Here is a 27,471-nt window from a genome sequence, read left to right as displayed (position 1 = left end):
TGGAAATACTGACACAGCTCAGTACGGGAGTAGCAGGGTGACAATTCCAGAGGTAATTGGGTGAAATATAATGGCCTGTGTTAGAAAGGAAGTATATAATAGATAAAGACAAAATGATCTAAGGCCTTTAGGGGTTTAAACTCTATGTATGTATGAGCCTTAATTCAATATGTTTTGAAAGAGTTTCTATTAATAATTCTGTCACATAGCTTCATGAGACAGCATTAGTATCTGAGAAAGTGTTTGTCCACCAAACCAAACCTAATTATGGGCCTGAGACTACAGGGCACTGTGTATCTGGTTTGAGGTGCTGAGTACCCTCAACTCCCACTGACATCATGGGAGTGAAGGGTATACAGCGCCTTTCAGGACCTGGCCCACTGCAAACAAGTTCTTCCCACCCCTAGTAGCATATCTGGAATATAACATACGTTACCATCCTGCTTTCTTGTTTTGCTGATACATCTCCCACGTGTAACATAAAATCAATATATAGCAAATGAATATCAGTGGTAATGGAAAAAAGAAAGTTGTGATAGTCAGATAAAGCGTGTACCTGGAAAACAAAATGCAGAGAGAACAGACAGCATGTTTACATAATGCATATAAATAACCTCAGAAATGGAAAAAAAATATAGACAACATTTTTCAGAAAGTGGCCTCTGATTTTGGGTGTCCTGGGACCTCACTTTTGGAACCACAATTGAAGTCAAGGGGAGTTGAGAGTGTTCAGCACTTCTGAGAATAAACTCCCAAAACATTCAAGCTAGGCCCTCAAAAACAGAGGCACACAAAACCAGAGGCCTCTTTTGAACATTTTGGCTGTGATTTAATTATAGGACAAGATACACAGTGTACAGTTAGAGGGTCATGTACTTTGGGCATCATTCTGAAAGAACATGAAACATACAAATATGAACTAAGTAGAGCATCATCATTTTCAAAAGTGCTCAGGGTTGACCTAACTCGGCTGTCATTGAAGTCAATGGTAAAATTTCCATTGATTTCTAGTATCATTAGTTCCTAGCACTATTATTAATGCCAAGCACATCTGAAAATCCAAACCACCTTCTTTTATTCCCTCCCCCCCCAAAATGACAATTCTATAAATAAGGCAGGAATCTGGGCACAGCCAGACACTGGAGGGCCATGTGTGTGTTTTGGAGAATGTAGGTTAATTTTTTCACGGGCCATAGCCTCAAATGAGCATAGCCTGTCTGGACAGACAGTGCACTGAGGGATCTCTATGTGGAAAAGAAGGTACCTAATTCCAGCCAGAGACTAAGCACTCCAGGCCATATCCTCAGCTGCTGCACATCAGTGGAGCTCCATTGCATTCAGTTGTGCTGAGGCCATCAATATTAATAATAATATCTAGGACTACTTTAGTGGAGATAGCACTCTGAACTGCCAAGCAGGAGACCAAAGTTCAGCTCATTCTTCTGTTCCCTCATATCAGGGACAGGAATGCTGCAGACAAAATGGGTCTGGACCTCAGCCGGTGTGAATCAGAACTGAAGTGAGGGGAGCTACTCTTTCACCAACTGAGGGCCTGGCACGTGTAGTTTTAGAACCTTACCAAAGTACATCATCAGGTGATGTTAGATCGAAAGCACAACTCTCCAAGCCATCTTTGAATTTGATTACTTTTGAGTAGACCCAGACAGGAAACACCAGGATCAGTGAAGCTGCCCACAGGCATAAATTAACACGAATAGTCTTTGATCTTGTTCTCAGGCTAGTGAGGCGAAATGGTTGGACAAGAGCCAAGTACCTGCAAAAACAGGTAACAGAACAATATTATGGAAAAATAAAATGAATTAGGAAGTTTATATAGTTGTCCTTAAAGTAATAAATAAAATATCAATTGCCAAAAGTGAAAGCTGCTTTTTAAAAGTCATATAATGCTACAAACAGGAGGAAAAAGCATTTTGAATCTGCAGTTTATTCAAGCAGTGCTCTGTACAGTCCACAACTGCAGTTATGAGTCATTAAACTTTGGTTACCACTATGTCATTATCTGATTAAAATATGACCATGTAGATCATTGTTGCTACCACTGTTACAATTTGCAACAAATCTTACACAAAGTATGTCAAGTAAGGTATCAATAGAAAAGTTATGATTTGCTGAATATGATTATGCTATCTCTATGCATGTATCATTTTTGTATTTGAAGTTCTGAGTATTGACTCTATACCTGGATTTCAAATGTTTGCTCCTGTGGTTAACATCCACAAGGTATTTAGGCTGCACATCTTGAAGGGACTATTCAAGTTAAATGGCCCATCAAAGAACACAATGGAAGATGCCTATCTACACTTAATGGACTTTCCTGTGAACTTTCTAGCTGGAGTATGGGTAATGGCTTCTGCGATGACTAAGCCATATCTTGCATGGACATATGACTTGCCCATATGACTCCAAACACCATCTTGTTACCTATAATTTTCAACAGTGAGAACAATGGGATTCCCTCCATATGGCGGAAGCTAGAAAAAGCCCTGGGAATGGCTCCATTTTGCCTCTTTCCTGCTCAAACCTCTGGACTATATGGATTTATACTAATGGGAGCATTCTAACCAAGGGGCTGAGGACCTTCCAAGTATTTGGAAACAACCAGAAACTTAACAAGCCAGCAGTTTATTTCATCACTGCTACAAACCTGATCTGAGAACTTCGCATGTATTTGATTCCTTTAACCAATTTTAACTCTCACCTTTCTTTCTTTTTATAAATAAACCTTTAGATTTTAGATACTAAAGGATTGGCAACAGTATGACTAACTTTGAGCTGTGGTCCAAGTGTAGTATCTGTTCTTATCAGTTTAATATCTGATATGTCCTTTAATTGCCCTGGGTATGTGGCTGGTCCTTTGGGATCAGAAGAACCATTTTGTTTGATTACATTGTTTTTAAATAACCACTCATCAGTAAGTCTAGTGTTTTTTGTGGCGATATAAGGACTGGAATGCCTAAAGGAGACAGCTTTTCTGACTTCTTGTTAGCCAGTGTGGTGAAACAGAAGTTTACTTTTGTTGCTGGTTTGGTATATCTTATGGGAGAATAACCACCAGTTTTGGGGTGTGTCTGCCCTATTTCTCAGGAGTTTGTCCTAAACTTGGTATTCTCGGTTGTGACCCACAAAGGCACAGTTACAACCACATCCTTTAACTGCTCTGATGGGGGATTTTAATAAATGATGGTACTGGAAGAAGTCAATTTCAGGACTCATCCTTAAAAGGAGTACACAAAAAGAACACTTTAGACTGAATTATTTCCTGGAAGGGGATGAGGATATAACAGTGTACCTAAGACTTTCATTTTTTAACATAATTAAAGGCCAATCTGACATATTTAAGTAATAGGATCCCTCAAATCTGCTGTAGTTGTGTCTGTAGAATTTAAAAGATTTACTATCACTACTGCCAAAGAAATAGATTCTGAACTGTTCAACGAGTTCACTAACTCACAAGTAAACCTCCAGCTGTCCACAGTTTACAAATGCTACAATATAAATTCAGTTGAAATGTCATGACCTACATATTTTGTAAAGGGAACTTTCATCTGTCAGCTCAAAGTGGATTAAAGTTGTCTCTCCTTGAGCTAAAAACCAGAAGATTAAATGAAACAATTTATATGGCAGAGATGTAACACTTAAATGTTTACTCAGGAATGTATAAGATAGACATTTAAGTACATTGCATTTGACATCCTTTTTCATTCCAGTTAAGGTCAGATCTTGAGGGTGATAACATTATTACTAACATCGCAGCTAGGTTAACCTGTAAATAGTTTCTTTGGGGAGAATTGTCCCAGGTATTTTGGAATCTATGCAAGGAAATTCCATTTCATTGGTGAAAACAATTAAGGTTAAGTTCTACTTTTCTGTCTGCATCTTTCCACACTGCAGTGGCAGAGTCCAAGAACTGTGGGGCAGACCATAACTAGGGTCAAAATGCAGAGAATACAAATCAGAGTATGGTCTCCAAAGATGGTGTAAAGCTTCCACATGCACTGCCCTGGAATCTGGTGCTGCTTTTTGCATGACTTCCTCATTGTGCTTCATTAGAGAAGCCTGAGAGGTACTGTAATATATACTGGCTTGTCACAGTCACAAGGGGATGTAAACATAGCTAAGAGTCAGTGTGGCACAATTACATCCCAGCCAATCTACCCTCCTTTCCCTGTTGTGCATGTTGCAGGGAGGGTGTATGGTGTACAATCCTCTATGATGGTCTGTCATTAGAATCATCCAACAGAATCACCTTTGCACTGACATGATTCTCACTGTGCTGGTCAGAAAGCTTTTGCAGACACAAAATGCAGTGCAGTGCAAAGCAGCCACACTGCACCTGAGGATACAGCCCATTGTGTTGTCAATTAAAAGAGCTGGATTTGGTATAATTCCTTAGAGTTCCCATTTCTAGTTGAGATCAGCTGCGTTACAGAGGTGATATCTTTGCTCTCAGTCAGGAAAAGGGAACCTCTGTTTTCCTTACCCTTTACCAACTTACTTGTCAAGGAGAACTAATGATGGCATCGAAAGAGGCTGTATTTGTCACTAATGGGTGTAGAGTAGTGCTTTAGGGCAACTGGCTTAGAGGGAAGATGATGAAGGCAATGGGGCAGTCTCAAAGCTCCCAGCATGCTTTGCAAAAACAGCAAGTAATTAAAATATTTGATTTCAAACCTAGGAAATGTGGAAATGTGCTGGACAGTGCTCCCAAACAGTACTAGAGCTCTGCATTTAACATGCAAGGGTAGATTCTCGCCTGCACCAGAGCACTCCTCTGAGGGAGGAGGAGGGCATCAGGGAGCTCCCTGATCCTGAGCCCAATCCCAGCCCTGATGAGATTTAGAGCAGCAGCCAGCCTCCTCTAAGATCCATCAGTAGTTTAAGGTCCTTTAATGAAACTTCTGGCAGTGGAGAATGGTTGTGGCAGAGCTCCACCGCTCCCTCCCCCGCAACACATCCTCTATGCCAGGAAGAGGCGAGGCAGTGCAGATGTACCAGCAGAGTTCTCTTTACCAGGGGAATGCTCTGTTGGGCATTATGGCAGTTTTGCCACTGAAGTGGTGCACAGGGAGTATAATCCAAAAAGAAAATCTGGTCCAATCTACAGGCAGAAGCAATGCGTGGAGATCCTCCTGGTCTCCCCACATGCAGGAATGTGCCACCTGCTTTCAGGAGTGGCACGGGGCCAGGGCAGGCAGGAGCCTGCCTTAGCCTTACTACACTGCCAGAGTTTTAGCGGCTGGAGATTGCAATCAACTGGCAGAGACTCCGCGATTGATCTGTTGATCTTGATCTACCGGTCGGTGACTACTGCTTACAACTACTGTTGCAATTTTAAACTGGGAAACTACAGAGGAAACTTTATGCAATAAACATTCTTTATCATAAAACTAGTTTCTCTGACATGCCGTTTCACAAGGAAAATGTCATGTAGATACTACAATTATTACAAATAAAGGACCAGATTATCCTCTCAGTGGAGTTATTCTTGATTTACATGAATACATATAACAGCAGAATTTTGCCAGTAAACAAATATATCAAGCCACATATATGTATGATTTTAACAGCAGTCTCTGCAAACTGAGCACAAAATTCTGCTTTCAGTTGCACTGGGGCAAATCTAAAGTAATTCTACTAAAGTCAAGTGAGTTACTGTGGATCTTCACCAGTATAACTGAGAGCACAGGCTGAGTTAAACAACTACCAGATGAAGTATCGGTCATATTGAAACCTTGAGGTTAAGTAGACAATGGAATAACCTGATATGTGAGTTCATGGAATCTAATAGTGTAGATGCTATAAAAACCTAAGATTACTAGCATTGCCTCCCACTATCACTCAATAATACAGGTGGATGGATTAAATGAGCTGAAATGCTCCTGTTCAAATTTAAGTATAAATGATTTGAAACTGTGGTTAATCACGTAGTAATAGCTTTCCTATACTAGACACTCATACACTACAGTGATAGGTCCAGGAAAGTACACAGAGAGGTAACTCATCTTTACATTTTATGTGAACTAGATATAAAAGTATCTTAAGCCTTCATAGAGTCATAGTTTCATAGAGTTTAAGACCACAAGGTACCATGAGATCATGTAGCTTAATCACCTGCATACCAGATACCATTACATTTCATCCAGATACCCTTATATTGAGCCCAGTGACTTCAGCATTTCAAATCCTCAGGATTTTAATCTGTTGTGTGCCACTGGGAGAGAATAGAAGAGACTGAGGTGCCACCAATGTTAGAGGCCCCTGCAATGGCAGGGAATTGGTTGGTTAGATGATCCTAGCAGGCAAACCACGTCCCATGCTGCAGAGGAAGGAGAAAATATCTCAAGATCCATCCCACTCGGATGTTGGGGAAAAATTGGCAATCAGTTTGACCCTGAGCATTTGAGCTGAACACCCCAGCCAGCCATCTAGAAAGTGGCTTCTCTGTACCACCTCAGAACACTGATCCATCCCATAAACAGTACATTGTTTACTTTACTTCAGAGCAATGAAGATTCATGTTTCAGCTGACTGATTTCCTTTTCAGTTATGCCTATGGCTATAAAACCCATTCTTTCATTTTTCAAGTTGTGTAACAAACCAAGCTCTTTTTCACCGGAATCTGACAGAATATGACATATAACAAAAAATTATGGCGGTTGTTTTCCCCATGATTACTATTAATCATAGTCTCACAATCACAATGCTGGAGACAGAAATAACAGGCTGTTTGAGTGATCTGGATATGAGAGGAGATGGGTTATCCACCAAGGATTGTTTGAAATGTTCCACATTTATAATGCAGCTGGCACTGACTTGCCCTAATTTGGGTAGATCTATCTGTACTAATCTAATCTATTGGCTCACAGAATCAGATCCTGATATCTCTGATATCAGTTACATTAGTGCAAATTGGGACTAACTCTATTTTACCTATTGATACAATGCTTATAACCTTGGAATTACTCTGGATTTATACCACTATTGAGATTGGAATTTGGCTCATTCTCTGTGCACAAATACAGCGTCCTATTTATGCATTTTTATTTGCTTTCATTATTCCAAGTATTTTTGTGTGAAAGCAACTAAGCTGCAAAGGCATTTCTAGAATCTGACATAAAAAAGGGATGATTGACAGTATGAAAAATCTTGGAATGGTTGCAAATCAGAGCAAGTCAGTGTAGAATTTAAATATATCCAGGAGTTTAAAGTATGGAGGAGCAGAGCAAACTGCTGCTTTCCCTCTTCTGCTGACTTGCATAATAACAGTACTAATAACACTAATACTTATATAGTAGATCTCAGTGCTCCCCCTTAGCTCCTCTTTGGCTGCAGTGGAAAGAACTCCCCCTCACTGTTTCAATCTACTTCAAGCGCTGAATATACGACTACAAAAAGACCAGTAATATTCTCTTCTCTTCACAGTATTTCACATAGAACTGTATAGCATAATATACCATAGTTGCCATCAGTCATAGGATCACAGTGTTGTCTAGATCAAAGCAGTGCTATCAAGTAGTCAGTATTTGCATTTATTTGAATTTGTGATCATATATTTCTTAAGTTTGTTAAGTGCCTGAGAGTCATTAACAGGGCTGAAACAAGGTGAGACCTGTCATATAATAGAGCAGTGCTACTACTTCATAGCTAAGGTTGGAAATAACTTTCTATGTCATGTCTGGTTTTCTGACTTCTGCATTGCTCAAATTTTCCCCAAAGAAGCTAGACCCCCCTGATATTTTACGTGCTGCCTCTAAACCCTGGGTAGAACTTTTCTGGGAAGTTTGTAAAAAATCAGATAAGGAGTTGTAAAGATATGGGAATTTCAAAAAGTGCTCATTTCCTTTTTGGAAAAGGTTTCTGTACTTTAATTACAGTATATTCAAAATGCATCTATCGTGAAATGTATCTGAACTATAAAGTGTATCAAAATTGTGTAACTTTTCAGGGCCCATTGTATCTGCAAAATGGTTTGGCCAACAAACTCCAGATTTATTTTATGTTGCAGGCTTTGTTGAAGAGAGGAGCAATTTAGTGTTTTCTTGGGATCTTTTCTCCCAAGCACCATTTACTGGCATGCTTAGTACAGACCACCATTTAATGTTCACCAGCATTCATACTTTCTTCTTTCCACAAACTACTGTAAAACCACCAAGCTCTCCTATTTTAATATTTCTAAGATATCACCATTCAGCTATCCTTCAAAACACTCAAGATATATAGCACATGCTTCATTCTATTTCCTTCATATTTTCCTGCACTCTGTCAATGATAACCTTTAGCTTTTTACTCTTTGAGTCATGTTACCTATCAGCTCTGTGTTCTCTGAGGCTGAAGGCCACCTGAATGCCACGCTTGGGGCGGCAAAAAACATAGAGCCTCCTCTGCTTCCATAGTTATTACCTGGCAATAAATAACTTTCATGGTTAAGCTGGTTGGTTTCTCTCTCTCTCTCTCTGCAGCAATGCTCCTTGTACTAAGCTAAAGATCTCTGCAGTGCCCCAAAATCCTATGGGGTTTGCTCATCAAATGGGTAACTACCAGAACAATTGTAACATGAACGTGGGAATAGGGATATGCTGAACCTGGGGCATATGAGGGTGGCAGCTTGGAAGTGCTGCTCGACCCAGCCTGCTCAGGCGTGCTGTATTCCAGTGCGGTGCCCATGGCATATGAGGGTGACAGCTTGGAAGTGCTGTTCGACCCAGCCTGCTGAGTCCAAGGGCATATGAGGGTGACAGCTTGGAAGTGCTGCTTGACCCAGCCTGCTGAGTCCAGGACATATAAGGGGTCAGCTTGGGAGTGCTGATTAACCTGGTCCTCTCAGATGCACTCTGTTAATGTGTGTGTGTGTGTGTGTCTGTCTGTCTGATTCTGGGGCTGGAAGAACCCAGCCCTGGAGAACCTAGGTCCTGCAGGATAGCTCCACTGGGAGGGAATTTGAAAAAGGGAGAAGTAGAGCTCTGTATGAGAACATGAGTGACACAAGCAGTACATTGATAGAATTACAGAACTGCCCCTGCCCCGAAGAGTAACCCTAAAAAATGTGTGTACCCCACAGTAATGGGCAATTCTGGTAACAAATTGGCAGAGGAACACAGGCAGCACGTGACCCTAATCATGTGGCCCTTGTTGAGTAGTTGCTGCGGATTGGGGAAATTGAGGCACAGAGCTGCGCAAACTATCTCTTCCTTTTTCAGACTAAGCTCCTTTAGTGAGGTCCCTCTCTCATAGAATATTTGGTAATGTCCTGTAATGTTTAAGGTAAGAATCATGCTTAGAATAACTATAGGACTGTGCAATAAGTTGTTAAGAGTTGTGTCTTAAAAGTAAAGATTTTAGAGCAATACTGTGACTGCATGAAAGGGCTTTTGGTAGAGACCATTAGTGAGATAAGGGAAGTAGAGATGGCTGAAAAAAAACAAGCCTTGGCTGCTCACTTGAGACAGGAGAAAAGCAACAGGTTAGAGAGATGGGTAAAGAAGCAGGGGAAATGCCCCTGGGAAATGGGATGCTTTAAGGTGAGAATCCGCTGGTTGAAGTGAGTCTAAGCTTTGAATAATGTTTCACAACCATTATGCCACGGGGTAGCACAAAGGATGTGGCTGCTGCATAGGCATTATTTTATGCATGTCTGGAGATGGTTGAAATGGTAAAGGGAAGCCATGAACTGGAGCTAGAGAAAAAGCAGTTACAACAGCATTTGAACAAATGTGAGACAGACGGGTGTGAATTTATAGCAGAAAAGCTTAAAATGGTGACCCTACCTAGAAATATGCAAGAGGAGAGGGATAAGGCCAGCAGGAATGCAGAACAGTACAGGAAAGAGTTAAACACGCACAAAAATTTTGTTAGAAGAAGCGAGAGCAGCAACTCACTTCCTTGTAGATGAGAATAAGGCAGCCAAGGCAGCAGCAGGCGCTCAGAAGTGTGAGGCAGAGATTAGTAAATTGCGTACCCGCCTTAGCGCCCATAAGGGGATGTCAAGTATCAGGGGGTAGCCGTGTTAGTCTGTATCTACAAAAACAACAAAGAGGGTGGTAGCGGCTGTAAGGTTGAGAAAGGATTGTGATTTGGCGCCCCCTGGGATAATAGAGATACCCCCTGATGCTGAACCCAAAACCCCATTCAACCCCGATTGGCCACACATGCATAATGTTGCCCGTTTCCACAAGGGAGGTTAAACACATAGTTGCAAGAGCCGATCTTCCCACAATGGAGCTGGTCATGGACATAGTAAGATGGTCTCCTAGTCAGGCCAAGGCTATTGCACAGAGAGTGGGGCCATTGAACCATGACACTACCGTGGCATGGCTGGCTTGCATTTGGCAAATGTAATCCTCTGTTGATGGCATGGACTTAACCCAGTTGGCTCAGCTATGTGCCTCTCCTTGTATACAGATGCTCTGGACATAGGCATAGGTTCTTGGGAGCGGACTGCCGCTGGACCCTGGGAATGGATAAGTGCTCTCAAAATATTACTGCCTGCTTCTTCCCTCAAGAAACTATATATAATGGAAGAGCAGAAACCAGGAGAGGCCCCAGAAGCTTACCTAATTCCAAAGAAGATGCTGGCAGCTCTCTCTGATTCATTACCCCAGACAGAAGAGAATGGGAATATCACTTCCCATTATCAGGGACATGAATTAGTACAGAGCACTTATGCAGGACTAAATTCTCAGACAAAAATGACCATGTGTGCTGTGAATGTAGGGGTATGTCTATACTTACTTCCTGGTCCAGATGTAAGCGATCGATCCCGGAACGATCCCGGAAGTGCTCGCCGTTGACGCTGGTACTCCAGCTCAGCGAGAGGAGTACGCGGCATCGACGGGGGAGCCTGCCTGCCGCGTCTGGACCCGCAGTAAGTTCGGACTAAGGTTATTAACGTAGCTGAATTTGTGTACCTTAGTCCGAAGTGGGGGGTTAGTGTGGACCAGGCCTAGACTACCTAACTTGGAATGAACCAGTGGCAAAAATCAAACAGGCAGGGGATTTGTTGTGAGAGACTGGTGTCTTAAAAAGACAAATCAGCAAAAAGACTACCTCAGAGCCCATACAGGCTACCACATTTGTGAATAATGGTCCTCACTCTGTCAGTCACCCTCCCAATTATAATCCCCCTACCGCCCACAACCCTGGGCAGCGCTGACCCAAGGAGACCCTTAGGAACATGATTTGGAAGGAGCTGGTGAACTTAGGGAGGCTATGGGAAAATATGATCACCAGCCCCTCAGCATCCTGATTAATGCTTTGTCTCAGGTCATGCAGAGAACAGAGTTAATGCAGGGAGGCCCCCTCAGCCCACTGCCCGGTACAGAGTGCGTTCCCCATGCCCACTCCCTGTCAAAACCAGATCCCTGCCCCTTCTTCTGAGTGGAGGCTCTCGAGGGAGTCGGCCGATCAGTAGGGGTACCCGGTTCCCCATGGGCCTCCCCAGCTGATAGCAAGACTTCAGTATGATGTATGGGGGAAAGCCACTGTGAGGGCTACAGTGGGGAACCCAGGGATGTTAGCCCAATTGCTAGTGGACACCGGAGCATCAGTAAACATTCTAAATCTCCGGTGAATCTCTGGAGAGAGACCCACCGCTAAACAGGTTCAGCTCAGTGGGTATGGCGGAGAAATCCAGGAAGCTCCAGTCTGGCAGGATGTTCCCTTGCAAATTGACAGACTACAGGGACAGTAGAATGCTGTGCTCGTGAGGGAAATGAGAAGGGAATCCTAGGTGTTCCTTTCCTCCGAACATTTCAGCTAACTGTGGATCTAGCTAACGGTGTGTTATGGAAGTTAGAAGGGGGGGGCCTGCAGAGATCTCTGCTGAGCATTGTTGTGCTGCTATAAAGGCACTCACAGCCACCCTAATCTCCATTAGTGATCCATTGGTACAAGAATTTCCCAGGGTATGGAATAAAAATAAGGTAGAGTGTGGAAAACTAGATGCTGAAGTTTAGACTGAGGGAAAAGATCCCCCTCCTCAAAGACAATATAAGTACCCAGCCAAGGCCGGCTTTAGCAGGTGCAGGGCCCCATGCCGGGACGCGAATTGTCTCGCACCCCCCCCACCCCAACTCCTCCCCAGCCCCGCCTGACCCCACCCCCTCCCTGCCCCATTGGATCCCTCCCCAAATCCCCGTCCTGGCCCCACCTCCAGCCCCGCCCTTCACTGCCCATTGGATCCCTCCCCAAGTCCCCACCCTGGCCCTGCGTCTTCCCCAAGCACGCCGCATTCCTCCTCCTCACCCCTCCCTCCCAGACTTGTGCTGATCAGCTGTATGGCGGCGCAAGCACTGGAGGGAGGGGGAGAAGCAGGACCCGGCTTTTTTTTTCCCCCTGCTCTAGTGGCAGCCCCGGACGTTGCTGGGCCCTCTTAGGCATGGGGCCCCATTCCGGGGAATCAGCCGAATCAGCTTAAAGCCAGCCCTGTACCCAGCTGCAGCAGAGGAGGGCATTAAAAATACTATAGACTGTCTCTTGGAACAAAGGGTGCTCGTGCCTATGCAAAGGATCTGCAATTCACCAGTATGGTCAGTCCTTAAGGCAGACAGTGTCACTTACAGAATGACAATAGACTTCCATACATTAAATGCGGCCACCCCTGCAGCAGCCCATGTAGTAGCTGAATATAATGAAATCATAGCAGCTGGCTCAAAACGGTTCTCTGTGATCGATTTGGCTAATGCTTTCATGGCTATACCCCTCCATCCTTCATGTTGGTATAAGTTTACTTTTACCTATGGGGGACAACAATATGCCAACAGCCAGACTCCCCAAGGTTTCCATGCTTCTCTTAGTATTTGTCATGCCCATGTCGCTAAAATGTGGAACCATTTGTGCCCTGACCACCACTCACACATAATTTCATACGTGGATGACATCCTAATCCACCTCCCCACACACTTCAGAAATGAACAGGGAAATCACCAGGGAGGTGTTGACTATAGTGCAGGAAACCGGATTTAAGGTAAGTAGAGAAAAGGCTCAGTTAATACAGCAACAAGTGAAATATCTGGGGGTGTGTCTTGGGGAGGATGGCCGGACTCCGATCAACAAAGGATAGAAATGATAGGAAATCTACCTGCTCCCACTGACACGCACTCCCTATGAGCTCTCTTGGGAACTTTTAATTCCTCCAGAAAGTTCATTGAAATGTTCTCTGACAAAGCCAAGCCTCTGTCTCAATTATTTAAAAAAAACAACCACAGGATTTGGAAATGGGGACCAGACCAACAGACTGCCCTGGCCACCTTGAAACAAGGTTTGGCTATTGCTTCTGCCCTGGCTTATCCTGACCTTACCCTGCCCTTTGTGATCCAATTGGCCTCCGCAGAAAAAAGCATTGGAGCTACCCTCAACCAAAGGCAATGTGACAAGCTCAGAGTCATCGTATATACCTCCAGGCTCCTGGATCAAACAGAGCAAGGTTTACCCCCTGTGAAAAGGAGTGTCTTGCGTTGGTCTGGAGCCTAACCCATTGGGAATTTATTATTAGAGGGTCGAAGGTCAGATGGTGCATTCCCCACTCAAGTACATCATATCGGGAAAACACAGGACATCCAGGTCTCTAACCCCCTGTGGTGGGGTGGCTGCCCCACCCCCATGAGAGAGAGGGCTAGGGTAGGCCAGAGTGGCTGCGCAGGCCAGCAGCCAATTAGAGAAGGGTCTATTGGAGCCAATCAGGGCCAAGATTAGAGCCAGCCAATCAGGGCTAGGCTAGGCCCTATATAAAGGCTGCCTAGGAGAGGCACAGGCAGTCTGTCTGAGACCTTCATGGGGGGAGGAGCAGGAGACCAGCACCTTGGACAGAGCAGTGCTGGGGAAGGGCAGAAGGAGGTGGGGAGCTCCAGCCAAGGAAAACCCCATGCTGTGGGCCTTGCTACAAAGGGCCGAGCGGGTGCACAGGACTGAAGGGGAAGCAGCCCAGGGACAAAGTCTGACAAGGGGAGAGAAGGAGGGCAGGGTGGCTGCTACTAGAGGGTCCCTGGGTCAGGACCCAGAGTAGTGGGTGGACTTGGGTCCCCCCCATTCCCCTTGTACTACACCTGGCTGAGGAGGAGCGTGGTGTGATACAGGCTGTGGCTGGCCACTGTGACAAAGGGGCTAGACTTTGAGGCTGCAGATAGCCATTAGAACAGGTGCAGCTGGAGGACTGCTGATAACACCAGACCCCTGGAAGGGGATGAGACCAGAGCAGTGGGCACTGCCAGAGGAAGGAACAACGTGGGTCTGGACACCAACAGGGGAGCAGATGACGGATGGGACACCACTGGCAGAGGGCACCCTGCTGAGGACAGAGCTAATTCCCAGATGTGCCAGTGGGAGGTGCTGTGGTGGTGAGTCCCAACCCTGTGACACCCCTGCATTGCTCAATGGATCCTCACCCTAGTAAACCGAGGAATCACGTTTAAAAAAGAGCAAGCCATTTCACCAGACCTGTATGGGCTAATTATAGAAGGAGAGGAGCATACCTGCCCCGTCCCGCTTGTAAAATACTTTGAATGGCCAGTCAAGGGAGGCATGAGGCTTGCAGATGCTAAACAGAAGGGGTTTGCCATTTGGTTTACAGATGACTCAAGTTTCTACCATATGGGTCATCCCGGAACAGGGTATGGAGCCATCCGCATAAATGACAGAGAGATGCTCCAAGGCCTAGCTCACCCCCATTCTGCCCAAGCAACCAAGGTGGATGCAGTTAGAGCTGTCCTAGCTTCTGAATCCTGGGACACTTCTGTTACTATTTACACTGACTGGACAGCCAGAGCAATCACTGTGTGGCTCCCCCTTTGGTTGAATAGAGAAATGATAGCCACAGATGGGCGCTCCATTTCTCATTCAGACAAATGGAGACAGACAGCAAATCTGATCAAGGAAAGAACTGGAGACACTTGGGTGACTCACAAAAAGGAACATCAGAAAAATCACTCAGAAGAAGCACACTGGAATAACAGAGCTGATGCCTTAGCCAAAGCTGCTGCTACTAGTAACCACACTAAAGACACAGACCAGGTAGAACAAATAGAGGCAGTAACTACCAGGGGAAAAACTTTAGGCAAAGGAATAGATATCTTGGACTTAAGTACCCTTCGAGATGGGGATACAGAAATCCGGTCTTTAGTCAAGGCAGGGAAAGATCCCACAGGAAAATATAGGATTGATCAGGTTGGAGATGTCTCGTGGGCAGTGGATGCAGGTGGTCAAAGGCACTGGATAGTCCCCAGCCAGGTACGGGAGAACCTGATTCAATTTGTGCATCAGCAAGAGCATAGAGGAAAACGGGATACTTTAAATAGGGTTAAAGATACAGGGTGGTGGCCAGGCATGGAAGTGGATATAGTTCAGTGGTGTGATAACTGTCTGCAGTGCGCCATGGTTAATGCTGATCACCAGGTTAAAAAAAAAATGCATTGGGACACCAAATAATAGAGGGTCCGTGGTCCCGGATTCAGATAGATTACACAAGCTGTGTAGTGGGGTAGCTGCCTGACTCTGGCGTGGAAGGGGTTAAAGCAAGCCAGAGAGGCTGTGCAGAACCTCAGCCAATCCTAGAAGGGCTTATTGGGAGCCAATCAAGTGGAGGCTTGAAAGCAGCCAATCAGGGCCAGGCTGAGCCTTATAAGAAGGCTGCAGGGCAGAGAGGAAGGCAGTCTCTCCCTGGAGGGCAAAGAGGAAAGAACCTAAGACAGGGCAGGGTTGGGTCTGGGCTGGTCTGCAGAGACTGGGAGAGCTCTAGGCTGACAACTGCTAGACTGGGGCCCTGACACATAGGGGTAGAGAAGGTGCTGGCCCAGGGAAGGAGGCAGTGGAAGAGAGTTGGAGGAGGGCAGTAAGTGGCTGCTGCTAGAGGCTCCCTGGGTTGAGGCCCAGAGTAGCAGGTGGGCTGGTCCCCTCCCCTACCCCTTTCCCCTCTACTTGCCAGTGATGAGAGTGGCTAAGCCAGACTGCAGTTTGCCCTTGGAGGAAGGGGCTATACTAAGGACTGCAGTGAGCCACTGAGGGGAGTGATAGAACCAGAAGCTGCCAGTCCCCTGGAAGGTGGGGAGAGCCAGCAGAGCGGGCACAGCCAGAGGGCAATGTCCAGAAGCGCATGCTGTGGTCTGGGAGTGATGTGTGTCCAACTGTGAGGATGGTGGAGACTGACAGGAAAGTAGTTAATTCCCTAACCAACCAGCAGGAGGCGCTGCTGTGGTGAGTCTGTGCCCTGTTACAGGCCCTTACCCATGAGGAGTAGAGGGAATAAGTACTGCTTGGTAATAGTAGATCCCTTCTCCAACTGGGTGGAAGCCATTCCTATTAAAACCAACACTGCCTCGGTCACAGCTAAGCAACTCTTTAACATAGTTTTCTCAAGAATGGAAATTTACAGAGTAATTGATTCATCCCATCAATGGGGGGAATTGTTATCTATCAGCTCTGTGTTCTTTGGGAACCAGGGCACAGCCTGTATGACTCACTTCCCACCACTTGGGAACCCCGATCGATTCAAGCTTCACTGAGTGGTGAGAACCTAACTCTGTGTCTCTCTCTCTCTCTTGGTATAGCCTTCTGACTCTGATTTGTGTGATCAGTTACAGTTTTCTAAATCTGACTTGTGTGATCAAATTTAAGTTGGATTTAATATAACTGTTTTGTTTGTTTGGCTCCCCTTGTATGGTTATTACCTGGCAATAAAAAACTTTTATGGTTAAGCTGGTTGTTTCTGTGTGTGTCTGTGTCTGCAGCAATGCTCCCTGTACTTAAGCTAAAGATCTCTGCAGCGCTCAAGAATCCTGTGGGGTTTGCTCATCAAGTGGGTTACTACCAGAACAATTGTAACATGGAAGTGGGGATAGGCTGAACCTGGGGCATATGAGGGTGACATCTTGGAAGTGCTGTTCGACTCAGCCTGCTGAGTCCAAGGGCATATGAGGGTGACAGCTTGGAAGTGCTGATTAACCCGGTCCTCTCAGATGCACTCTGTTAGTGTGTCTGTCTGTCTGATTCTGGGGCTGGAAGAACCCAGCCCTGGAGAACCTAGGTCCTGCAGAATAGCTCCATTGGGAGGGAACTTGCAGAAGGGAGAAATAGAGCTCCATATGAGAATACAAGTCACACAAGCAGTACATTGATAGAATTACAGAACCCGCCCCCTCCAAGAAGAGTAACCCTAATAAATGAGCATATCTCAAAGTAATGGGCAAATCTGATAACAGTCAGGGAGGGCCTCTTGTTTACACATTTTACCTATTTCACAGTATGATGCACATCTGTAGTGCTAGATAATGACATAATCATAATAAATGAGTTTTGAAAGCAATTCCTGTTTATGAAAATGCATTATTTCTATTCTTTTTCAGCCATCTATTTTTTTTATAGCACACGCGGTCTATTCTAAATTTTTGGAAACATCTGCAGTATATTCTGAGATGGAGACCATCATTGCGCCACAGACTGAATTAATGCACCAGTCTTTGATTTGTAAATGCCTATGAACCTTTTACTTCTAAGGTGGCTTTAAATTAGACAAGACGATAATGTGCAGGTGCATCTATAGTAAACTTGCAGATTGTTACTTTGTAATTTTCTTTAACCAATGCAACTATTGTTTGGAAGAAATGGATTCTTAAGACCGTAGAGAGGAGCAATGCAAGTTTAGTAACCTTTTTAGCTTATCAAAAAGAAGATTGAGAGATGACTTGATTACAGTGTATAAATACTTTCATGGGGATAAAGTACTGGGTACTAAAGGACTCTTAAATCTAGTGGAGAAAAGCACAACAAGACCAACAAGGAGTTTGTTTTTGCTGATACAGACTAACACGGCTACCACTCTGAAACCTGTCACCATAACAAGACCAATAGTTGGCAGGTGAAGACAGACAAATTTAAACTGGAAAATGGTAGTGAGGGTGATTCAGGCTGCGAACAAATTCCCATGGTGGAGCCTCCATCTTTTGTGTTCTTCAGATCAAGACTGGATGCCTTTCTGGAAGATATGCATTAGCCAAACACAAGTTTCTGGGCTCAGTACCGGGCAACTAAGTGAAATTTAATAGCCTGTGATATACAGGAGGTCAGATTAGATGATCTAATGGTCCTTTCTGACTTTGAATTCTATACACTTTGAATTCTATACACTGCCCTTTCTCTACTGTGTACTGTATATTTGAATAGAGAATGGAGTTTCATTTTAAAAGCAAAGGCAAAATAAAAAGTGAAGAAAATATATATTTGCAAATTAGAGCACTCCTTGATATTGCTCTTAAAAAGCTTATACTATATTTTCTTAATTTTAGCATACAGGTTTTTTTCAATCCAAGATGAAGAATTCTGAAGCAGTTCAAAGGTGAATGTCTGCTAGCTAAACATTTTAATACAATTTTATTCATGGTGGGGAGGGGAAGAGGCTGATTTTCATTTGCAGAAAGGGCAGTGTAAAGGGGCTTTAAAGTGGAATAAATTATATTTACATCCACTTTAATGTCTCTTTACCTGACCAGAGAAGCATAAGGCAGCCTTAGGGCAAAATGAGATTTCTGGTTCAGCAATGGACTGGGAGCAAGGAGACCTCGGTCTAATCTCAGTTCTGCTGCTGAGTCTGTATGACCTTGGACACACAACCTCTCTGTATTTCAAGTGCCCAACTTGTAAAATGGGACTAATATTTATCCACCTTTTGTATAGTGCTTTGAGATCTTTGTATGAAAAGTGCTACATAAGTGCAAAGTATATCAGTTTTATTATTCTAGAGCCTTTTTAGAACTGGGGAACCAGTTTGGATGAAGTAAGAACCCCATCCTCTTTATTTTGGGCCCATGAATCTTCAGGACCAAAACTGGAAGTACAGAGTCTTATGGAGAAGCCTGTTCTATGAATCTCATCCCAGTTTTGTAAACTCTGATTTAGAGATGCCACCAAAGTTCTGCGTGCTTATTAGGACTTGTCTTCACTACCCATCTGGATCAGCGGGTAGAAATCGATCTCTCGGTGATCGATTTATTGCGTCTCGTTAGGACGCGATAATCGATCCCTGAATCAACACGCGTACTCCACTAGCCCAGGTAGGAGTAAGCGCCGTCGACGGGGGAGCAGCGGCAGTCGATTTGCCGCCGTCCTCACAGCGGGGTAAGTCGGATCAGATATGTGGAAATTCAGCTATGCTATTCCCGTAGCTGAATTTGCGTATCTGAAATTGATCCCCTCCACCCCCCGTAGTGTAGATGTAGCCTCAGACTGGAATGCCAATGCTAAAGCTTTTGAGATTGGCCCATCTCTTTTTCTATAACTCAGATGGAAATGTGATGGGCCAAATAAACTATACCATAAGACCTGAAGTTGATTTACTGGACATTTAAACAGGCAAATCAGGTTCACAATTATTTAGATAGCAATACCTTACTCAGACTGAGTAGTATCTTATGCCAACAGTAATCTCATTTATTTCATTATGATTAATCCTGGGGCAATGAACTACTTGATGTGAATAAGGATATCACAATCTGGCCCTTAGATATTTTTATCGCTTTAAATGTTTTATGATTTTATTTCTGGATCATTTAATTACTTGTTTAGTCTGGCTGGGATGATTTAGTTGGGGATTGGTCCTGCTTTGAGCAGGGGGTTGGACTAGATGACCTCCTGAAGTCCCTTCCAATCCTGTATTCTATGATGCTCATGTGGTTGGATTTGGGTATGCACCAGCAGTTCCTTTCTTTGGTGTGAATAAAACTTACCCTGAAGGGCAGGAGTTCAGGCTGGTGCAGGAAGGTGTAACTTATCCCTTCCTGTAGCAACAAGAATGAATCTGGCCTGAAATATTTATTCATTTCCTTGGCTTTAACATAGTTTTCCTTTCTGTAGTATGTCTGTGCATGCTGCTTCTCTCACTGATTTCAGTTTTGTCTGCCATTCACGTTCAGTGTACACTGCTAGAGAAGGAGGCAGACTCTATCTAATCTAATTGTACCGTCAATCGAGCTCCTGGGACGGATGTGTTAGGATAGGCAAACTGAGTCTTTTCAGAACAGCCCTAATGTCCTATCCTGGGAGAAGAGGATGCATCCGAAGAAGTGAGGTTTTTACTCACGAAAGCTTATGCCCAAATAAATCTGTTAGTCTTTAAGGTGCCACCAGCCTCCTTGTTGTTTTTGTAGATACAGACTAACACGGCTACCCCCTGATACTTGCCCAGTACTAACATCTCTGGCTGAGCTCCACTTCAGGAGGAGCGATGAAGATGGTCATTCTCAAGATTCTTCCTCCCTTTCGCCAAAGCTTTTGGAGGAGAGAGCCCTTCTCAACTGTGGAAACCCTTGCCAACCTCAACAAGGTGGCAAACCTCCAGTGCTATGTTACCTTCAGCGTTATGGGGAACCTTCTCAAATGCTTATCGAAGAAAGCACAGCATGTTAGAGCAGCTGCATTCTCCTCCTGCAACTGGCTGCATACCTCTCTCCTCCATTTCCATTGAACATTCACACATACAGGCCACAGACTACTCTGAGTGTGTTAAGGTGGGGGAGATATGCCTCATAGCTTACAGCCCCTTTGCCTTTTTTCTCTGTTTACTTCTGTTCTTGCCATTCTGCAGAGGGGAGTATCTGGCCTCCCCTATACTATAACATTTTAAGTCCTAGACGTGTTTAATTTGTAATATGTATTTATTATACAGTAGATAATTTTAAGATGCTGAACTTGCTTTCTCTTAAACTGTGAACTAACCGAGTATAATGGAGAGTTTCATCAGGAATACTGGCATAGCAACAGGGGATGGAACATTTGATGGTTGCCTGCTCTGCTCATTCCCTCTGAAACACCTGGCACTGGCCACTGTCGGAATACAGGATACTGGGCTAGATGGACCTTTGATCTGACCCAGTATGGCCATTCTTATGTTCTTATGTAGAAATTAGAGATCTGCCTGACCTTGAATACTTGACCAATTTTTGTTCTACTGAACTTCAGGTATGTTTGGATATGTATTTACATCGCAAACTCAGCTTCATGGCTCAGGACTATCTCTATAATGGGCCTTAATGGGAACACCAAACTTTAGATTCAGAACTAAATCTGAGCTTCCCTAAAGTGTCTCATCCTGCTGTACCCACTGAAATCAATAGGAGCTTTGCTGCAGACATCTAGATCGGAGCTCCATGGCTGAGGCCTATCTCTAACAGTTTTGTAAATGAGGGCCTGATTCCAGTCTCACATAGTCCAGTGCAAATCAGGAATAAGTCTACTGAAGACAGTAGAGTGGAACCAGTTTATGGTGTGTGTCCTGCTTGACAAGATCAAACACTCAGGAGCAGATCCTCAGGCCTTTCAAATCTGTCTTGTGTGCTCCACTGATATAAAGAAATTCCCCTTGGTTTTGGGGTGTGACTAAAGAAAATGGGGACCAGAGTTCCCTGCCTCTCCAGCAAACCCCAGCTGCCAGAACAATTTAGAACAGTCTTGAGGCTGTTCTAAAAACACTCCTCAAGACTGGAATGAGGTCTAATATCCTGAGGAGCAGAGAGCCACAAAGTACCCCCCTACACTCAATACCTGAAAGGTTCTGGCCCCCTATATACTAACTAGTGTACAGGTAATCTTCCACTAATGTCCTCACCAAGAACATTCCCCAGAAGGACATATTAGTCTTTCTAGATCAGGGGTTGGCAATCTCTGGCACGCGGCTCGCCAGGGTAAGCACCGTGGCGGGCCAGGCCACTTTTTTTACCTGCCACGTCCACAGGTTTGGCCGATCGCGGCTCCCCCTGGCCATGGTTCGCCGCTCCAGGCCAATGGGGGCAGCGGGAAGCTGCAGCCAGTACATCCCTCAGCCCGCGCCGCTTCCTGCAGCCCCCATTGGCCTGTAGCGGTGAACGGCGGCCAGTGGGAGCTGCGATCAGCCGAACCTGTGGACGTGGCAGGTAAACAAACTGGCTCGGCCCGCCAGGGTGCTTACCCTGGCGAGCTGCGTGCCAGAGGTTGCCGACCCCTGTTCTAGATCATGCTGGCAGAGGTTGGGATCGTTTGATGGACTAAATAGTCATAGAAAGGAAGCTACTCAGTTGACTTAATAATGTTTATATATGAACCTTTGCTTGCAGATTCATACAGCAGCAATTGTGAAGTAGATAAGTTAACTTGCCCTTTAGATGGAGCTGTAAAAGTGGTGGTCAAAGAAGGAGCGAGGAAGAACTGTATTTGGTACAGTCACAAGCACTATTAAAACTTCTTTGGGAAAAAATCTGCTTCTCTGTAGATCGTTCTGGTGTCCCGTAAGCCAGTTTTACACTGATGTAACTCCACTGACTTCAGTGGATTTACTCTTGATTTCAAGGACATCTGAATAAACTCTGATGTGTGTCTCCTCCTCCACTAGAAGAACAGGAGCTGTGAGTTGTTCCTGAGGATGTGTCCCTTTAGCAACAGACTAAAGTTCTGCTGCCACGACTTCAGCTTTGTTTTATGTACTTAATATTTGCTTGTGACATCAACATTAATCTATATTAAGCAGCACAAATGTCTGTGTCTCTGTGGGAAACCTTGTTGTAAATGACAATACGCATTAGCAACCCAAGTAGTTTTTAGAGTTTTGCTTAAATGATTTATTATTAAATATTAAGTCAAGTAAGTGAAAGGCAAACCCTGCTAGGCTGCCCGTACAATTTCCAGCTAACCACGGAGAGGCAGTTGTTTGTCACTTCTTGAAGCACACATATATAAAGTTGTTTTTCAGGATGTAAAGGCTATGATATCAATGCCACAACTGGATAGTTCTCTAATGGAGCTCATGAAGGACCACTGCTAGGGGAAGTATTTCTGGGGGAAATAATATTAGCCAGCAAGGTGACAGACACAAATGAGGATCTGGTAGCCAACGTGCTCAACCTATCTTTGTTTAGAAGTGGCCACACAGTCAGGGGTGAAAGTAAAATTGAGCTCTTACCGGTATGGGGGCTGGCTCTGCCCCCCCAAGGGTGGGGCCTCAGGCGGAATGGGCAGGGCCGGGGATCAGCCTCCCCCAGCCAGCCCATCTGGGCTGCCTGGCCTGCACCGCCCAGGGCTCCAGTGGTGATTTAAAGAGCTCAGGGCACGAGCCGCTGCCGCGGTAGCAGCAGCCGGAGCCCCGGGCCCTTTTAAATCACCAGCCACAGGGCAGCTGCTCCTTTTCCCCTCCCCCCCTCCCCTCCCCCCTGCCGTCGGCGGCCTGGGGGGCGCAAAAGAGGCAATGACGTTACAGCGCTGATGCGGCAGCGCTTTAACGTCGCTGCCTCTTTTGCGCCCCCCGTTGGCAGCCCTGCCAGGTCCCTACCTTAAAAACTGGATTTGAGCCACAATTATAAATTTCTTTTTTTTTTATTCAATTCCTTGTCACTCAATTGCTACGTCTAATGTTAATACACTTATCTATCCCATGAAAAACTGGCTGTAGTTACCTACTTTTAAAGCTGTTTCTAGATTTTATTTTTCTATTTTATTCTCCATTGATATGCCTTCAAATTTCTATCCTTAGTCCTCTCTCTTTATTCTCCTCTGATGATAGAATCCACGCCCGGGGTTTTAGTTGGCACCTTTCATAGCAACATCTTACAAATCAATCTTTCTACCCTCACCTCGTATTATCCTAACTCATATCTCTCTTTAACATCTCCTTAATGCTTTCCTTCTGTTCCTCAATCGGTGTTGTTGTTGTTTTTTTTTTTTTTGGTCACACTTTCCACTACACTTGTAAAAGCATCCTGGGTTCAATGTATACTTGCCCTTCCTGTCCATGATCACATCTCTCTTTAAGATCCGAACCACACAAAAACTGCTTTTGGAACTTGTTGACATGATTAAAGCTGAGATTCCTATTGTACAGTCAATACTGTCACTGAATTTCAATAAAAAAAATGGTTTTCAGAAATAATGTAAACAGATATAATATTTGTCACTGTTTTATTATAAAATCAAGGTTTCTGTAGTTCACCATGAAGCCATTTTTATTATTATTATACTATAATCATTAAAATATATATAGTTTCTTTGGGAAATTGACTATTAATATAATCTGCACCCCCCCAATGCAGCAACCTGCATAAACATGTGCTTAACTTTAACCCAAGATAGTTCCACTGAAGTCAATGGGATTGCTTCCATGCTTAAAATTAGGCATGTGTTCAAGTACCTTGCTAACCCAGGGCCTAAAATAGCAAGAAAAGGGTCTTCATATTGTTTGTAAACTAACACCTGCAGAAAAGATAACATTTCTTATTCTCGAATTAATAAAGATGGATTTGTGAAAAGCTCTTTTTAAACATGAAATTAAAATAGTGTTGCATTTGTTGTACAGAATTAGGATATATTCAGATTAAACCACGTACCTGTCCAAACTCATAACTGTCATAATAGCGCTGCATGCAAACTGGTTGCATGTGTCTAAGGATGTAATGATGGTACACAGAGGGCTGCCAAACACCCACTCTCCTCCGCGGGCCCACTGATGAATGAGAAAGGGCATGCCAATGATATGAACCAAATCTGCTACAGCCAGATTGCAGATATAGATATCTGGAATGTTTTTTTTTCTAGACCTGAAATAAATGGGGAAAACAGATTACTTGACACAGTCAACATCAATGTTGCTGAGCTAATGCTGTTTAGTTTTTAATGCCCACCTGGGTAACCCAAATTTCTCTTTGAAAAAATGTATAAAAGTTTAAAAAATCTCTGGGCCTGATTCTCCACTCTCAATACTTCCACTGTAGTTGATGGAGCGCCAGGAGGTAAAGCTACTGTAAGTGAGAGGTGAGACTCAGGCCCTCTGACCTGGGTACTAGATGATGCAGTGAACCAAGGGCTAGATTTTTAAAGGGGCAATTTTGAAAAGCCCATTGGGCACCTCTCTGCATCTTTCAGCACTTTTACAAATCTGGCCCTAAAACATTAATCGGCCACCTCCGATGGTCTGGGTTCTAGCTGTAGTTTAGGTCTCAGGTGAAAATGAGTTTCAGTAGCCCCTCAGCAAAATGTTTTCCATGCAAGCCACCACACTTGAAGCAAGTAGCAGATGCTGAACATATCTCCTCAGATGAAGAAAAGTGTATCTTTATATATCTGGGAATGAGAGGAATCTCCTTTGCTAACAGGGCTGCAAGGGGATGTGAGACAGGGCAAGATTTGTTTGTTTGCTTACCTAAAAGAGAGACTGGAAATAATGGGGACGAGAGGAATGAGAGAGGACAGTGAATTTTGGTACTTTGAATTAAAACAGTTTTATTGTTTGTTTTGACCATATGCCCTCATAATGCCTCAACTGGTCAGTTATCATAAATACATCCTTCCATGTCCCATTATATAAGAACATAAGAATGGACATCCAGCCCAGTATCCTGTCTTCCAACAGTGAGGGTGCCCCAGAGGGAATGAGCAGAACAGGCAACCAGCAAGTGATCCATCCCCTGTCACCCATTCCCCGCTTCTGGCAAACACAGGCTAGGGACATTTCAGAGCATGGTTTTGTATCCCTTGCCCATTCTGGCTAATAGCCATTGCTGGACCTAGACCTCATGAACTTATCTAGTTCTTTTTTGAACCCTTGTATAGTCTTGGCCTTCATAACATCCCCTGGCAAAGAGTTCCACATTGCATTGTGTGACTGTGCATTGTGTGAAGAAATACTTCCTTTAGTTTGTTTTAAACCTGCTGCCTATTAATTTCATTTGGTGATCCCTAGTTCTTGTGTTATGAAAAGGAATAAATAACACTTCCTTCTTTACTTTCTTCACACCAGTCATGATTTTTTAGATCTCCATCATATCTTCCCTTAGTTGCCTCTTTTCCAAGCTGAAAAGTCCCAGTCTCCTCATAAGGAAGCTATTCCATACCTCTAATCATTTTTGTTGCCCTTTCCTGTACCTTTTCTTCTTCTGGCTCAACTAGCAAAGATGTCCCTGCTCATACCCAGAGGCATTATCATATAATTTATTCATCTTCAATGGTAGTTTCTTTATTCTATGGCTGGTGACATATATTAGCATTTTTAAAATATATTACACACATGCTAAACTATGTTAAAAGAGCATTATTGAGGTTGCAAAGTCAAGCGCTCAAAAGTTGCAAAATACCAGAATTAAGGTTACCTATATAAACTTAATTTGCTCTCCCTCCCATGCAAATGCATTATGATACAGTCTATAATTACATGATCACATATTATTTTCCCACCGTATTGCTGCTTCGAGGAGTGAGTCAGGGTCATGTACTGAAGGAGGGTGTTGTCTCTAGGACCTCTGCCTTATTTATTGTGGCAGTCGGAAGTTGTGTAGTGAAAGAGGCAGGAAAGGGATTGGAGGAGAGAAAGGATTGTCTCCTGGTTAAGGCAGCTGAATACTGCCCTGGAGAATTGGATTCTATTCCTGTCTCTGCCACAGAGTTCTTGTGTGATGTTGGGCAAATTACTTAAACCAAACTCTTCATAGGTGGTTACTAGTTGTGTGTTCCTCTTTTCTGGATGCCCAAGTCGATAGCCTGGGGTCTGATTTGCAGAAGGGCTAAACACTCTCAGCTGCAAGTGAAATCAATGAGAGCTTTTCTTGAATATATAAAGTGCTAGATAGTGCAGTGAGATGTTGGAAAATCAGGCATCTTAAATGGGCACCCAATTGTCCTTAATCTCTGTGCCTTAGTTCCCTGTCTGTAAAATGGGGATAATACCACCATCTCATCTCACAAGGTTGTTGTGAAAAAATAATAATGTTTGTGAGGCACTCAGATATTATAGTGATGAGTACAGTACCTAACACAATGGAGTCTCAGTTCATGAGTGGGGCTCTACGGCTATGATAATACAAATAATAACTAATAATAAAAGCCCATGAGGAAATTAATAATTCTGTCTTTGGATCAGGGTTTGAATAGTGTGCAGTAAAGAAAGCCCTGGGGCCATGCACTGAACAATCCAGAGAAAACAAAATATTGAAGAGCTGCTCATTCAGGGAGCACTGTCCATCCTATTCATGGAAGGAGGCAGGGGTTGTGTGGAAAAAATTGTGTGTGATCATGTAATTAAAGACTGTATCATAATTCATATGCATAAAGGGGCTGAATTAAGGTTGCACAGGCAGCCTTAATTCTGGCATTTTCTAACTTGTGAGTGCTTGACTTTGCAAATGTAATTAGGTTCCTATAGCACAGCTTTTGTGTGTTCAATGATATCTGCAGACAGTGGGTTAGAGCCTCAGGTGGTGTAAATTAGTGAACTCCTCAATGGAGGATGAGGATCTGGTCCTTTACAAAAAATAAGTTCCTAGCACAGCACAGCCCTCAGTTGTGGATTGGGGGGAAAGTGTATGTGTGAGAGAGGGGTGTGCGGGCGTGGTGCATGTATACAATAGACCCACTGACCGCAGCTGGCGAGAACAGTCCCACTGGGTTTCTTGCATGCTTAAAGTTAAGCATGTATTAAAGTGCTTTGTAGCATCAGGGTCATATTCTGAGTATTTATCT

At 44.0% G+C, this 27,471-nt stretch overlaps 1 protein-coding gene and 1 pseudogene across 1 annotated transcript in view; one reads left to right on the top strand and one right to left on the bottom strand.

The window, feature by feature from the left end:
* The window catches only part of MCHR2 (melanin concentrating hormone receptor 2), a 37,002-nt gene that overhangs the window by 2,079 nt on the left and 7,452 nt on the right, over positions 1-27,471 (bottom strand). The window contains exons 2-4 of the mRNA XM_054024364.1: positions 24,348-24,557; positions 1,580-1,774; positions 437-556 (exon numbers count right to left, since the gene is read on the bottom strand). Of these exons, the coding sequence (XP_053880339.1) occupies positions 437-556; positions 1,580-1,774; positions 24,348-24,557 (525 nt within the window). The remainder of the gene's footprint in view (positions 1-436; positions 557-1,579; positions 1,775-24,347; positions 24,558-27,471) is intronic.
* Positions 2,779-2,927, top strand: LOC128835172 (U2 spliceosomal RNA; annotated as a pseudogene).

This window comes from Malaclemys terrapin, chromosome 3 (assembly GCF_027887155.1).
Source record: "Malaclemys terrapin pileata isolate rMalTer1 chromosome 3, rMalTer1.hap1, whole genome shotgun sequence".
NCBI classification, from domain to species: domain Eukaryota; kingdom Metazoa; phylum Chordata; order Testudines; family Emydidae; genus Malaclemys; species Malaclemys terrapin.
The sequence above is the reverse complement of the archived record's forward strand: the minus strand, read 5'-3'. Positions and strand labels throughout refer to the sequence as shown.